At 45.5% G+C, this 13,619-nt stretch overlaps 1 protein-coding gene across 34 annotated transcripts in view; it reads left to right on the top strand.

Annotated features, from left to right (window-relative positions):
- Positions 1-527: 527 nt before the first annotated feature.
- The window catches only part of SOX6 (SRY-box transcription factor 6), a 645,440-nt gene continuing 632,348 nt past the window's right edge, over positions 528-13,619 (top strand). For 6 of the 34 annotated variants that reach the window (XM_067038174.1, XM_059069829.2, XM_067038180.1 and 3 more), the window contains exon 1: positions 5,890-6,298. Coding sequence is in view for 16 of the 34 variants with exons in the window: in XM_067038161.1 (XP_066894262.1) it covers positions 5,425-5,662 (238 nt within the window). In the remaining 18 variants the exon portion in view is untranslated. Of the gene's footprint in view, positions 686-5,021; positions 5,663-5,874; positions 6,299-6,838; positions 7,038-7,314; positions 8,065-8,642; positions 8,894-13,619 lie in introns of those variants that run through there. The other 28 variants (XM_059069816.2, XM_059069826.2, XM_059069839.2 and 25 more) reach the window with 18 other exon arrangements.

The following is a 13,619-nucleotide window of genomic DNA, read 5'->3' on the forward strand; positions in this document are numbered from 1 at the left end:
GAGTGGAGGGAGATCCTCGTCTAATTAGAGAGGAGTGGAGGAGGGTGGAGTGGCAGAAAAACTGACCCTGGACATGCTCCACGGACACATTGTCTTGGTTCGTGTTTGTGCCCGCTCTATGCTGCTGCCTTTGGGAGCTTTTCAGCAGGGTAGTACGCCCGAGGCTTTTTCTCCCCTTCTTTTTCTCCCCTTCTAAAATGTGTTTAAAGATAAGTGAATATCCTTCTAAAACAAGTTAAAATCTTTCTCTGACTTTCCATTTGAGATGTCAAAAGGATTAAATAAATGGAACTTTATTTGACCGGGGAGTTTAGCCAGAGACTTAAGACATCTCGGGTCTTTGGCCTTATTCTAATTCCATGGTGGTAATTACCCTTCGTTTCTTTAAGTGCAATAGATTTATTGCCTTAGAGACTATGCACAGTTTGATTGAATTATTCATTTTTTTTCTTTGGTGTAGACTGCATCTGGGGACTCTGATGTGACGTGTAGATTTTTTTTTCAGGAACAAAGGGAATGTGGAAATGAAAGAGAGAGGGAGAGAGAGGCTGGCAGATGTAATGAGACGCGGTGAAGGTGTACGCAGACTGGCACTCCCACTCCTCCCTTCTGCTCTCACTGCAGCCCTGGGTAACTCGCAGGCTAACACAAACAGCTTTTCTCCCGCAGCCTGCCCTCTGTCACTGTAAGTACATCAGCCTTCTCTTATCAGCATGCAGATTCCAGCCACGCACTCCCCTAGACTCGGCTTTGCACCTTAGACAGCAGAAGAACATTTAAAAATTAACTTTCCTAAGCCAGGAAAGACATGTCTGTAAAACTTATTTCTTATTTATCTTTATTTTTCTTTGAAAAAAGTTCATGCATTTTTACCACTTTTCCCCACCTCCTTGGTGGTGGTGCTGCAGCTGCTACTGTCGCTACCGCTGTGGTCTTCCCAACAGGATGACGCGCAGATTCAAGTGAAATTTAACGTTGTTCTCTGTCCATTTAAAGTCCAGGGACAATGCCTGGTCCTTTTGCAAAATGACATCTTAAAGAATGCAGAGCATTATTCACAGTTTGTTTTTTGCTTTTGTTGTTGAAACACGAGTTCCGACCTCTTTGAGGCAGAGTCCCAAGGGCACTGTTATTTGGGAGTTCGGGTTATTTGGTTACACCAAACTTAAATGAAGTGCGATGGGCTGCTGGAGCGTTGGTGTGTTTGTTATTCCTGTTTAAGGAAATCAATCGCTAAAACTTTTCTCCGGGACGTAATTAAAGTTTTCAACTTTTTCCTTTTTGGCTTTTTATACTCTTTCACTTATTCTTCGTTTCAGTAAAAGTTCTCATTCCCTGTGTTTCTGAGGTTAAAAACATTTATATTTGTACTTTATACAGTACCTATAAAGCCCTTCCTGAAAGAAGTTAGAGACCTTAAGATGAAGTCATGTAGATCTGAATTGTCCTCCCGGCGGTGTAAGGAGACTTTCAAGGCGAGAATACGAGGTTTTAACAGTCGTTATGATTTTTGCGTGGGTGCTTTAAATATTAACTTCTCGAGCAGAATTCATTGCGTTGCCCTTCCCAAGTTCAGGGGGACCTCTCTCCAGGAACCGAGCGCGCCTTTCCTTTGCCGGTTCGCGCCTCTTCTCTGGAGGTGCGAGGCCAAACTTAGCAAAGGCAAGTTGCCTTTGCCGGTTGTCGTACGCAGGGACACCCGGACAGCACGGAGGCAGCAACAGCTGAGAGCAGGTAAGTCTGCTCCCACCGGCTCGCCCCTCCTTCCCTCCCTGGTTCCCTGTGCTAGGCGCCCGGGGTTCTTGCGCCGCGCGGGGCTCCGAGCCCCAGGGAAAGTGAGCCCTAGTGTGCCTGGATCTGGCAACGGTGCCTGGGTGTCCTCCACTCCTTTCCGGACTTCCTGGAGCCCGAAGGCCAGGGCAGACCAGGTGGAGAGCCCGGCGCTTCAACACGCTGCAGCGCTCTCTGCCTTGCCCTCTGCTCTGTACTGCGGCGCCTGAGGCTTGAAAGGAAATCCTTAGGGCTCACCCCCGCCCCCAAGGGCCACGTGTCAACCCAGGCATAGCCTGAAGTGCGGCACGGAGACCCCAAACTTTAGTTTCTTTCCTTTAGGGATTAATGTCGTGATTGGCTCGGGGTTCCGCCTTATCAATCTACTTTCGTGTCAGTTTACTAGACAAAATCTAAAGAGGATTTCTGCCGCTCCTTCTCCGAAGGTCCATCGCGGCCCACTATGAGGGCCTTGGACGCTGGAGATCTTGATAATGTCGCTTTTTTTTTTTTTTTGCCTTCCGCCAGCGGCCTGCACCTGGTCGGCGGGGTCAGTGTTTACCCCCAGGTTTCCGAGTGCTGGGTGATTTAAAGAGACGGATGTGCTGGTACTTGCAAAGCCAAACGTATTGCAGCAACTTTGAGGAACCCAAGTCGCGCCCCAGCGTTTCCGTCCTGGATGTTTCACCTCCCTCGGTGGCTCTATCCTGAGGATTCAAGCTTTGGGACTTAAATTACCCCCTCTTCTCTCTGCCCTAACTCTGCAGGCATTTAGGACAGCTCATTCGATTTTGACCTCTTTAGGCTTTTGAGAGATTTTTTGCCCCCTGTGGTGAGTTCCAGGGCCAGTGAGAGGCTCTGGAACAGAGCGCTGGGCCAGGCCATACTTATTCACAAAAACAAAATAAAACAAAAACAAAATCAAAACCCAGAAAAGATTTGACCCTTGTCTAGGATAGAAACACGGGTCTGGGTTTGCCTATTGGGCCTCTGAGGTCAAGGGGCACTCCTGGGAGTTCTGGGAGCCAGGTCTGAAGGAGCTGGCAGGAAAAGTGCCAGGCATTCTTTTCACTGTACTCTAGGTTCTGGCCTCTTGAGGCAGGTTTTCCAGTCCTGAAAGTCTCTGTGGGTGAAAGGGACACAAGATTTCTGGTTAGGGACTAGCTCTCCTCTCAGCCAACAGTCATCAAGTCATTTTAACTTGCAGTCTTCAAGCTTCCAATCCTCCAGCATCATCTTTCCTGTTGGGGTAGAAGCACAGGGCTATTCCTTCTACCCCAGTAATCCAAGATGCTCATCCTCGACCTTACTTCTATCCTTTCCCTTCTCTTGTCTGGAGTTCATATGAAACCAAACATGGAGTGTACTTTAAGAAGCCAATATATGACTAACAGACATCTCAGCTTGTTCCATCTTCTGGGCTTGCTTACTCTCTCCATTTTCTTCAAAGTTAGTGGAACAAAGATGAGGCTTTCTCCCTCATATCTTTTATCACTTAATCTGTGGGAGGTCTTCCTTGAATTGGCAACTTTAGATTGCCATTAATTTTCTGATTTTTCTAGCCATAATTCCTGACTCCTTTCTCCTGGTCCATATCTTCTTTCACAGATTCCCTGTTTATGAAATGCCTCAACGTGGCCATCTCATATCAGTTTCTACATAGCAAGGACCTCACCTCCACAGATCACTGCAGGTTTATGCTGATCATGTCAGAATCTCTCTCCTAACTTTTAATCTTGATGTAATCTGGACTCTCCACTGACCTCAGTTTCTCAAATCTATTTCTTTGGGCCTGGTTTATGGCAGGCTAACCTCACCTCCTGCACATTGGCCGCTAGTTAGCCCTGTGTCTGCTGCTGTCAAAGCTAGTGTTCTCATCTGACTCTTTTACTCTGCATCTCTATCTACTACCTGACATCACGATTATTCTCTCCCCTCCCAGTCCCCCAGGTTTTTTGCACTGAGATAAAATTCCAGGTCTCTGCTCCTTTAGGCCACTCTATACCCTTCAAATCTTTTATCTACCCTACACATGCATCAAAGAGAATTTTTAATTTGTGTAGGTTTTTTTGGGGGGGGGTTAAACATAATTTTCTATATCTGACTTACATGTTTTTGCAAAGTGCTATTCTGGGTGACTGAAACTCTTTTCATCTTCTACAACTTCCCAGGCACCCATCTTGAAATTGTTTCTCCAAATCTTTTCCTCTACAAAGTTGAGGTAATACACATATATCACCCACCCAATTCTGTGTAACACAAACTTATCCATATAATAAATGTGGAACTATTTAATTTGTTGTTGTAAAGGTATATTAATTTTTTCTTTGGTAGTTTGTATATATCTTGTTATTCATAATAATTTTAAGCCATAAACTCCATTATCTACGTGGCCTCCAGAATATTGCCACCTACATATGTTAAGATGTATATCATCTTAATAACTCCTATATCAGTTGCTTTTTCTTTTTTCTTTCAATTGCTCCTCCTCCATCTTTTAAAATAAGTTCCTCTTCCCCTATTTACTGAGATCCTATTAACCCGTGTGTTTTCATTATCTGTTTCCTGCATCTCTTTCTTTACTCTTTTGATTACTTCTCTTTTTCATTTTTCTTCATCCTTCTTATTATTCACCCTAATATTCACCCTTCTTTCCTTCTTCTTGGTCTGATTCAGCCCTTGTTCTTCCCCTTCTTTGTACCTGCCATGACTCACTTCTGTGCTCCAGTTCTGTATCTCAGAACTTCTTAACATTCAGCCCATTCGTCCTGTCACATAACTTTTTCAACGCACAGACTACCATCCCTACATTTCCTCTCCCACTTTCTTTCCTCCTTTTCTCCAGTTCTCTCCTTTCTTTCTCCCCAGTTGTCTACCTTTTCCCCAGTTCGGTTTGCCTTCTTCTAGACTCCTCCATCCAACAGCCCCAGCCCTAACAGCACTCCTTGGGTCCTTTATTCCTCAGCTTATTTCTCTCCACCTAATACTTGTCACCATTCCCCTCTGACCTCAACTCTCCCTTTTCTTTGTCGTCTTCCATTTCTCTCCTATTAGTCGCTTCACTCTCTCTTCTCAGGCGCTTTCTCCAATTCCAACCTCCGCTCTTGCCGGTCTCTGCCCTCTCTCTCTCCGGCTCTCTCTCCTTTGCCTCCCGCTCTCCCCTCCTTCTTCCCCCGGCCCTCCCCCCTCCCTCCCAGCTTCCCTGCCTGGCTGGCTGCCTCCCTCGCCTCTTGTCTCATCTTGCCTGTGTTGTCTGGGAGGGGAGCCCTGCCTCCTCTCCCTCGCTCAGATCAATGCCCTGGCCACTCACTTTCTGATGTTGCACGACGGGAAATGCTTTGAATACTTACGACATGGCCGCTCACACTGATTGCCAAGATTGACAGCACTAACCATCGCCTTCACTTGTTTCAAGGGGGAAGCCCCTAGTCACCCCGCTCTGCGCGCACCTCCCGGCACCCCGGCGGCAAACTTCTGCCGGTCAGCGTTCCCCCCGCCCGGGGCGGGACACCCCCGCCGACTTGAGTTAACGGGCTGCGCCGGCCGCGGCGCTGGGGGGCTTTGCTCTCTTGCTCCCCGGGCTGTGCTAATTGACCCAGCAACGACTCCCCTTCCTTAATTTTTTTAAATTTGTATCTTTCCCTTTTTTCTTTAATGCCATTTACTCCCGCGGCGCAGCGCACAAGGAACCCTCCCGTGCGGTACCATCCTGGAGCCCGCCCAGGTAACCGGGACGGAGCGAGCGATCTAGAGAGCGAGGGAGGCAGAGCGAGAGCGCGCGGCCCATTTGTGAGCTACCTGTTGGGGAGCAGGAGAGGGCAGGGGCAGGAACCCCGGGCCCGGCCGCTGGCCCCCAGCGCCTTCCGCTCCTGCCCTTCCGGGCAGCTTCAGGGTTAGTTTCACCGAGCCGGGACTGAGGGATTGGGGTAGTACAAGAACTGAGCGCGCGGAGCCCGGCGAGGGCGCGGGTTGCCGGGAGCCACGGCTGCCCAGCCGGGGCGGGTTTCCGTACTTGGCTGGGGAGGGGAGGGGGGGAGGAGGAGCGGGAGGAGGGCGCTGAGTGGGGCCGACGCAGAAAGGGGGGGCGGGAGAGTAGCGACTGAGAAAGGGGCCCGAGCGTCAGCCGCTCGCTGGTGGACTCGCGTATCCCCAGGATGCGTCCCCCTCTCGGAGAGTTGTGCCTTGTTCCGGAGGCGGTGACAGATCTGCGTGGCGGGTTTCTGGTTTTCTTGCCACCCCCCTGTCCCCAAAATCCACTCGGAGAAAACACATGTTGTAGCCGTAGATAACTGTGCGTGGGACACTAAGGCAAAAAGGGCAGGAGAGAAAGACAACGCAACCTTTGACAACAGAAAGCTGTTATCGCCATCCTAAGTATTCGTCCGGAAATCTGTCTGCCCTCTCAGCCCACCTATTCCTCCTCCTCCGTCTCCCCGTATAGATATTCTAATCTATGTAACTGGGAATAATAAGAAAAAGAAGTCAGGTGGCTTAGAGAATGAATTCTCAAGTCTCCGTGAAGTTTGAGGTAGGTATTTCATTGAAGTTTGAGCCAAGTGTGTGATGGAGGAAGCTCGTATGCCTGCGTGTGTAGTGTTCTGTCTCTCTCTCTCTGTCTCTCTCTGTCTCTGTCTCTCTGTCTCTCTCTGTCTCTGTCTCTCTCTCTGTCTCTCTCTCTCTCTCTCTCTCTCTCTCTCTCTCTCTCTCTGTGTGTGTTAAGTATATGCGTGTGTGCTCTGAGGGCTCAGATGGGACCGCTGGGTGGAAAGGCCCTTTGTGCCCACAAGAGGGCAGCATCCTGAGGGCTTTGTGAGCGCTGTATCTCTCGTTATCGCTGCAGGCTTGGGTCTGGAGAAAGTTATACCGAAACTTTCAAACTGATATCACATCTTATTTCGTGATAGTAAAAAAGAAAGACAAAAAGAAAGAAAGAAGGAAAAAACAGAAGTGACGAAAGAAGAGAGAGAAAAAAGAAAAGCAGGCAGCCAGCCTACCCGGGGAGAGTCCTAGTCACACCAAGACTAGGGGGAGGGCTGTTTTAATTGTGGGTTTGGCCGACTGACGACTGGAGTGCCCTCCTCGGCAGTCTTAGTTGTAGCCGGAGGTCATGTAAATCGACCTTAAAAGAATGCATAAGCCATAAATTAAAATAAACCCTCATCCAAGGGCTGATCCATAAGTAGACAATATCCAACCTGGACAAAACGAGCTTCCCTTACGAGCCGACCTAAACCGCATACCCCCAAAGAATAGAGACTAAATGCAAAGTAAGTTTCCCAGCGAATATTTTGTTTTCTTGAAAAGTGTTGGGTTGATTCGCCGTGTGACTGACTGCGATGCCGCAGTTTTCCGGAGTGCTTCAGTGTTAGCCAGGCTCGGGGTGCGGGAGGTCGGGAGGACCTGCTGGGTTTCTGAGCTTCCTAACGCTACCCCCACCCCACCCCCATTTTGGTTTGGAAACTTTGGCTATTTGTGGGGTTGACGCTGGCCGAGGGCGGTTAAGAGTCGAGGATCTCCGCCGCACTCTCCGCCCGGGTGAAGTTTACCGGGAGGAGCTCATAAAGAAAACCCGGGTAGCTAGAAAAGCCGTTTGCTGCCTCCTCCCACCCGCACCCCAACACCGCTCCGCCGCAACTTTCCCGGGACCCTGCGCGAGTTGCCTCCAGTTCCCTGCGCTCTCTCCTTTCTTCCCGCACCCCGCATTTTTGGACGTGACTTTTTATGATCTTTTTAGGAATAAGCAAACTGAACTCCAAGACAATCCGAAACCCAAGCGCTAATCCGTGGCCCTCTTTCCCCGGACTCTCGGGCGGTGGTGCCGGGCCGGCGGGGGTGTGTGTGAGGGCCCGCCCAGCCCTTCCCGGAGCGGGCTCGGCCTCGGAGTCCTCGCGGCAGACGCACAGCCGCCCGCACGTTTCTTCCACTCTCCGCGTCCCTGAGCCCTGCCGGCGGCCCCAGTCTCTCTCGGCGCCCTGCCGGGGCCCCGCCGCCTGTTGTCCTCCCCGCAGGCCGGTAGAGATCCGTCGCTCTGGGGCTCGGCCCAGGCCCAGGGGCGGTGCTGCCACCCGCCCGGGGCCCAGTCCGAGCCTGACGGCTCCCAGAGGGAGCTGCTTTCTTCTCCCTTAAAGGGCCGGTCAGAAAAGGGAAGGGGCTTGTGCAAAGGTTGCGGGGTTGCTCGGGCACCAAGAGAGGGGCTGCGGAGGACAGATTAGCTCCGTTTCCCGGGCTGTTTCCCGGGTGCTCCGCGGAGGTTTAAGATAAAAAGAGAATCGGTGTGTTTGGAACAGATAAAAGGTAGTTGTTGCTGGCGTGCTTTGAGTTTTTTTTTTTTAAATTTTTTTAAAGCTCTCTTAGGCTGACCAAGTTTGAAAACGTTTGATTGTATGAATGGCCAGATACCAGATATTGAATGCTACCCCTATTTGGGGACTAAAAATAAGTCTTCGACTTTGCTGGCGGGGCTGGGATGTTAGAGAGATGGGCTGTCCCCGGCTCCTTCTCTGTGTGTGACCTCCTCTGAGGACCAAGCTTGAAGTTTCGGTCTCGAGATGGCCCACAGCCGTTGCTGCGGCAAACTGGCCTGGGCTCCGGACCTCCCGTCGCACTGTCAGTGGGGCGTTCGATGACGTCCATGTCCGGGGCGCTTGACCCCGGCGCGCACTCTTGCGGCTGGGCTTTTGGCCCTGGCCGGGCGGCCCAGGCAACAGCCCAGTGGAGTCGAGATGTGAGAGTGCCCCCTCTCCCTGCCTCCCTAGGGTCTCCTCCCTTCTGCCCTGTTTAGTCACATGCCCAGGTTTCTCCCCGGGTCCCGAGGAGAACAGACACAGCCCCGCCCAGTCTATTTCTAGGAGGTGGGTTTGGTGAATAAAAAGGTCAAGTAGTCGGGTCCGAGAGCTGATCCATGGCGAGGGGGGACAGGATGGACACCTGGCAAGGACCGCCCCGCCTGTTCCCCCGCCGCCCCCGTCCGCCCGCTCACGACTAGCCTCCTCAGGCCACATTCTTGCGCTAAGTGCTTGAGTCTGTGGGAAAAGCAATCCCGAACCGGCCAAGAGCCGGCGAAGCTGATCCCACGATGGCATTTTGTTTTGAACAGTTGCTGGGGTTGACGTTTCCTCATAAGGTAAGGTGTCACTGGACAGTCGGCTGCCCAAATGCCACATGTATAATTAGCCTGCGCACTCAGCACCTCGTCCCGGAGGCCCATAGGCACGGGCTTGGCGGACCTGGTCCACTCAGCACCGTTCCAGGCTACAGGATTCCTGAGGGAGGGCCGAACCAGCCAGGACAGCCTTTGGGAGGCCCTGGCAAGAGGGAAGACTGTGACAATGTAGCCTTGTCTTTGATTTTTCTCTCTTTTTTTCCCTTTCTCTTCCTGTTTGTCCTCTCTTTATTTTTCGGTTGAGGGCAGACTACTGGTTAGATGGGCAAACTGGACACCAGAGGCAGGGTGCAGACTGAATGAGGAAAGGGGATGCAGAGTAAATCTGGCACTATACTACTCTCCACACCCCGCCCATGGGGGAGGGCTGCTAGTTCCCTTCTGTCTGCACTAACCGAGTAGGACTAGCCCAGACTTGGCATTGTATCCTGGCTGGGGTAGGGGTTTCAGCTTCTAGATGACCTGTTCACCTGTCTCTGTGCTCCCTCGCACACCCACCCCAGAGGTCTCAGCAAATTACTGTCTGTGCCCTGACAGCAGCTTCTGTTTTCCCCCTCCAGGCCTAGCCACTTGGGGCTGCTCGTGTTCACTGTGGGGCAAACCTGGAAATATCTGCTGTCTTTCCCTGTCTTACTCTTGCTCAGCCTGGGGTTTTTAGGAGCAGTGCCTTGTCCTCTCTGTCTGTACCCAGATTGGTGCTTGAGTTTCCTACCTAGCTTCCCAGACCCCAGCTTCAGGTCAGTTTTAGCCTGCACTCTCTGGGAGAGACCAGATTTCTGCAGTCATGAACATGACCTTCCCTCTGTCACCCTGTGCAGTCACCATGGAATTCAATACTCAGCATTAGGCACTTTCATCAGTCTCCCTTCTTCCCTGTTTCTAGGCCACTCAGATATTCCTGATACCTACTAGAAGATTCTCTTTATTTTCAAACAAACAAACAAGCAAACATCTTAAACCTTCCACAAATTTAGTGGGATAGGATTAGCTTGTCTATGGCAGCAAGAATGTACCTTTCTGATGCAAGGTGGGGACACGGTTTATTTAGTTGCATTTGCTTTTTATTGAATCAATGAAATATTTCCTCTTCTTAGAGTAGGGGAAAAGTTATGACTGAATTTTTTTTTTACTGTACCAGAGCATAAATATATTATCTATATATATTTGAGTATATCTTCCTGAATACACATATGTGAGTGCATGGGCAGTAGGCCAAATGACATGTAAATTTTTTTCTCCTACATTTTTGAAATCCTCATAAATCAAGAGAGATTGTCCCTTTCTAAGACAAGAACAACCACCAACCAAAAAAAAAAAAAAACTTTAGACTCTGAAAGCAAGTAAGTGTGTACTACACATATTAGATCTAGTTTATGACCAAAGGCAGTAAGTAACCAGGATCCAGACAAGTGCTAGGTCATTAATTCCTTAGGCAAGCTAATATCTTCTGTTGCTTTTCTCATGTACCACCAACCCCTCCTTTTTCCTCTGCTCTCCCACCATATTCCTTTATTTATAGTGGCAAAACTAAACAGTCTTTGTTTATTGTTTATCATTTTTATTGTTGCTCTTAATTTTTATTTTGGAAGTAATAAGAAGGAACTTTCTCTTGGTGTATATGTATTTTTTAAAATGCAAAAAACATTTATGAGTTTATTATTATGGACCATGATACAAACTCCTATAATAGTATATTGTGTAAGTACAATGCTCAACATTATACTATAAAGGAAGATAAATGTAAAAAAATTAATTAATAAAGCAGTATCAATATCTATACCTTAAGTTGATTCTATAATGGAATCAGTAACTGAATATCTAGAAGAAATGACATTCAGTAGGAATATTATCTGCTGAACATTTTTCATTAGTAGTAGTAAGCAACAGATATTTCTGTTAGTAAGGGAAGAGCACATATTTAAAATATGTTAATGTATCTAGCAAATCTTTCTCTTATAAGGCTTTAAGATATATTACTTTAAATACATAAATGATAAATTTTGGTGGCATTATTGAGATTTTATGTCTGTTTCTGTTTGACTTATTTTAGGAATTATTGGGTTATTGGTCATTGATGAAATTTTTACACATATCCATCTTATATTAAGGAAACTTGTGACATTTTAAATAATCCTCTTTCAATTAGTGCACTAGGTACTGGAATAAATGAATTTTAACAAAGTTTAATATACACTGGCTTTAACCCTTACTTTAAATATTTTATATACTTTTCAATATTGTTAGGTTATATATCTCTAAGTTTGGAAGCATTCTCTTGTTAGTGAGAGAGTTCATATATACCTTTTCACTATTTACAAACAGCATTCTATAAAAGTATAGTAGAGTACAACTAAAATTTTGGTTGATCTAAGAGCTATTTGTTTAAATATAGTTTAGGGGTGCATATATATCAATTGGTGTTTTTGAAGTCAAGTGAAACATTCCATCAAGCTAATGTGCCTGAGAGTACCATATCAGGCACAGACAGGTACTAGAAATGATAAAACACAGATAACATTCAGCAAGATGATTTGCAGATGGGATGTATTATCTGCTGTCATGAGGTTAGATGGGTCATATTACGGTTTTTTTAAAAAGTTAATCTAGGTTACTTCAGAATTATCAAGTTATGTGGGTACATGAGATTTAATGAGAACAGATTTTATTATAAAAACTTGCTAAAAAAACAAACAAATATTCATTGCTTTAGAGCAGAAAATGGACTCTCTGAATTTGCATTGCTTCTTGTTTAAGAAAGATAACTCTGCCCAATTTTTTTTCCTAACAAGAAAAATAATATATTGAACATTTTATGTCTTTATCCTAACTCCACATTTTCTACTGATTATGCTCTGACTATCAACATACTCAAGTAAAACAAAAACAAAAACAAACTGGCCCTCTGGTATACTCTATGAAAAGCAGTTTTTATTAGCAGTAAGCACATTTTAAATATATAGCATATCATTTTCGCTTGAGGTTCTTCAACTGGGATCTGAAAATAATTGTTTTGGTAAGAGTCATATCAGAAACGTTCATCATTCTCTTATTATATATTCATTATTCATTTATAGGAAGAGTGTTTTTATTTTCCTTGTTCTGTGGAAGAGGGTAAAAGCTTTTCAGCTAATTGTTTTGTTTAGACATTTAGTCAAACTGGAAATAATTTTAAATTTGTGTTGTGGATTTTGATAGAGCTTTTCAGGTTTAAATATCCATTGTCATAATTTGGGTGAAAATATCAATTGAGAGTGTAGGTGGAGGTTGTAAGATGGATTATCATTTAAATCTATTATGGACTCTCTCACCTCTGAAAAAGGGTGCTGGTCTGTTTTTCCTCAAATCTGTGATAGTCTCAAAAAAGGGACCTTGAAACCCTAAAACCTCAGAGAAGCAGTTATCAATTCAGTGCTTAACTGCAAATCCTTTATATTGTTGCTCAAAATATCTAACTTTACACTAATATTAGCCATTCTTTTTATAGTGACACCATGCTTAGTAAAAAACTTCTAAGCACTGAGGTCAGGTGTTGAGATTGGATTCTAGTTTATTTTTTATGAATCAGATAAAGATTTCTGTGCATGAGACCATATGTGAAGATGAGAGAACAAGAACATTTCCATATCAAAGGCAATATATCTGAGGCTGCATGGTAATTAAAATGCAGTGGTTTGGACTCTGTGCACTAGCACTTAAGCAGAGCATTGCCGGGACCTTGTGCATCATGCAGGCGGTTGCCTCTTGCATACTTCTTGAAATACACTTATAATTTTGTACAAACATTTATGCCAGTCCACACTTTTCTGTGGATAATTTGTATTTCATCCAAACCATTCAAAGTAGAAGTTATTTTTTGAGCTACCCCCTCATTATGGCTTTTGTGCATCAACTATTTTTATTCTAGTTGTTTGTATTTCCTTTTACCAGAATGATGGCTTGTTTATATTCAGAATCTCTTCTTGCTCCTCTAAGACCCCTTATATATCACTCGTATTTTACTATTCACTCAAAAAAACTTTCATCTTTAGTAAAGATGTGAATTATTTTGAGGTTAATTGTAGATGCTATAATCTATTGTAAACTAATAAACTACATAAAAAATCAACTGCCCAGCTATTTCTATTTTATAATGCCAGTATATTTAGTAATCCTCACTATTTTGCACAGTACATATAATATTGGAAAAAAATTCCTTTTCAAAATGTTTAAAAATTCTGAAATGTTCTTTACCTTTTAATGGCATGAAAATGCATAGTGGCATTCTCTTTCATACTACTTCAAGTGAAAAACAATTATTTAAAGCTATAGAAATCTTTATGTTTATCTAAAGGGTTATCTCTTTGCATTTATAGGGAGACATTTGAGTTTATTTATAAAGAACTGGGTTAGCATCATAGCCTGTAGTTATTTGGGGATAGGAGAGTGAAATAAAAAAAACCTAACAATTGGTAGTCCAATGTTGTGTATATTTTAGAAAATTTGCATCTTTGGTAATTAACTTGAATTCGCTGTTCTGCAATTTTCTAGATTTTGTATTTCCGTATTTGCTCTCTTTCTACGCATGTGGTAAGGAATTCACTAGTATATTTTATTTACTAAGCTCCCCTAGTCTATAAAGCTTTTAAAAGATTTTTCTGGATTGAAGCACCATGTATTGAAGAAGCCTAATATGATATTATGAAATCCG

Source organism: Kogia breviceps, chromosome 7, assembly GCF_026419965.1.
Source record: "Kogia breviceps isolate mKogBre1 chromosome 7, mKogBre1 haplotype 1, whole genome shotgun sequence".
Lineage (NCBI taxonomy): Eukaryota > Metazoa > Chordata > Mammalia > Artiodactyla > Physeteridae > Kogia > Kogia breviceps.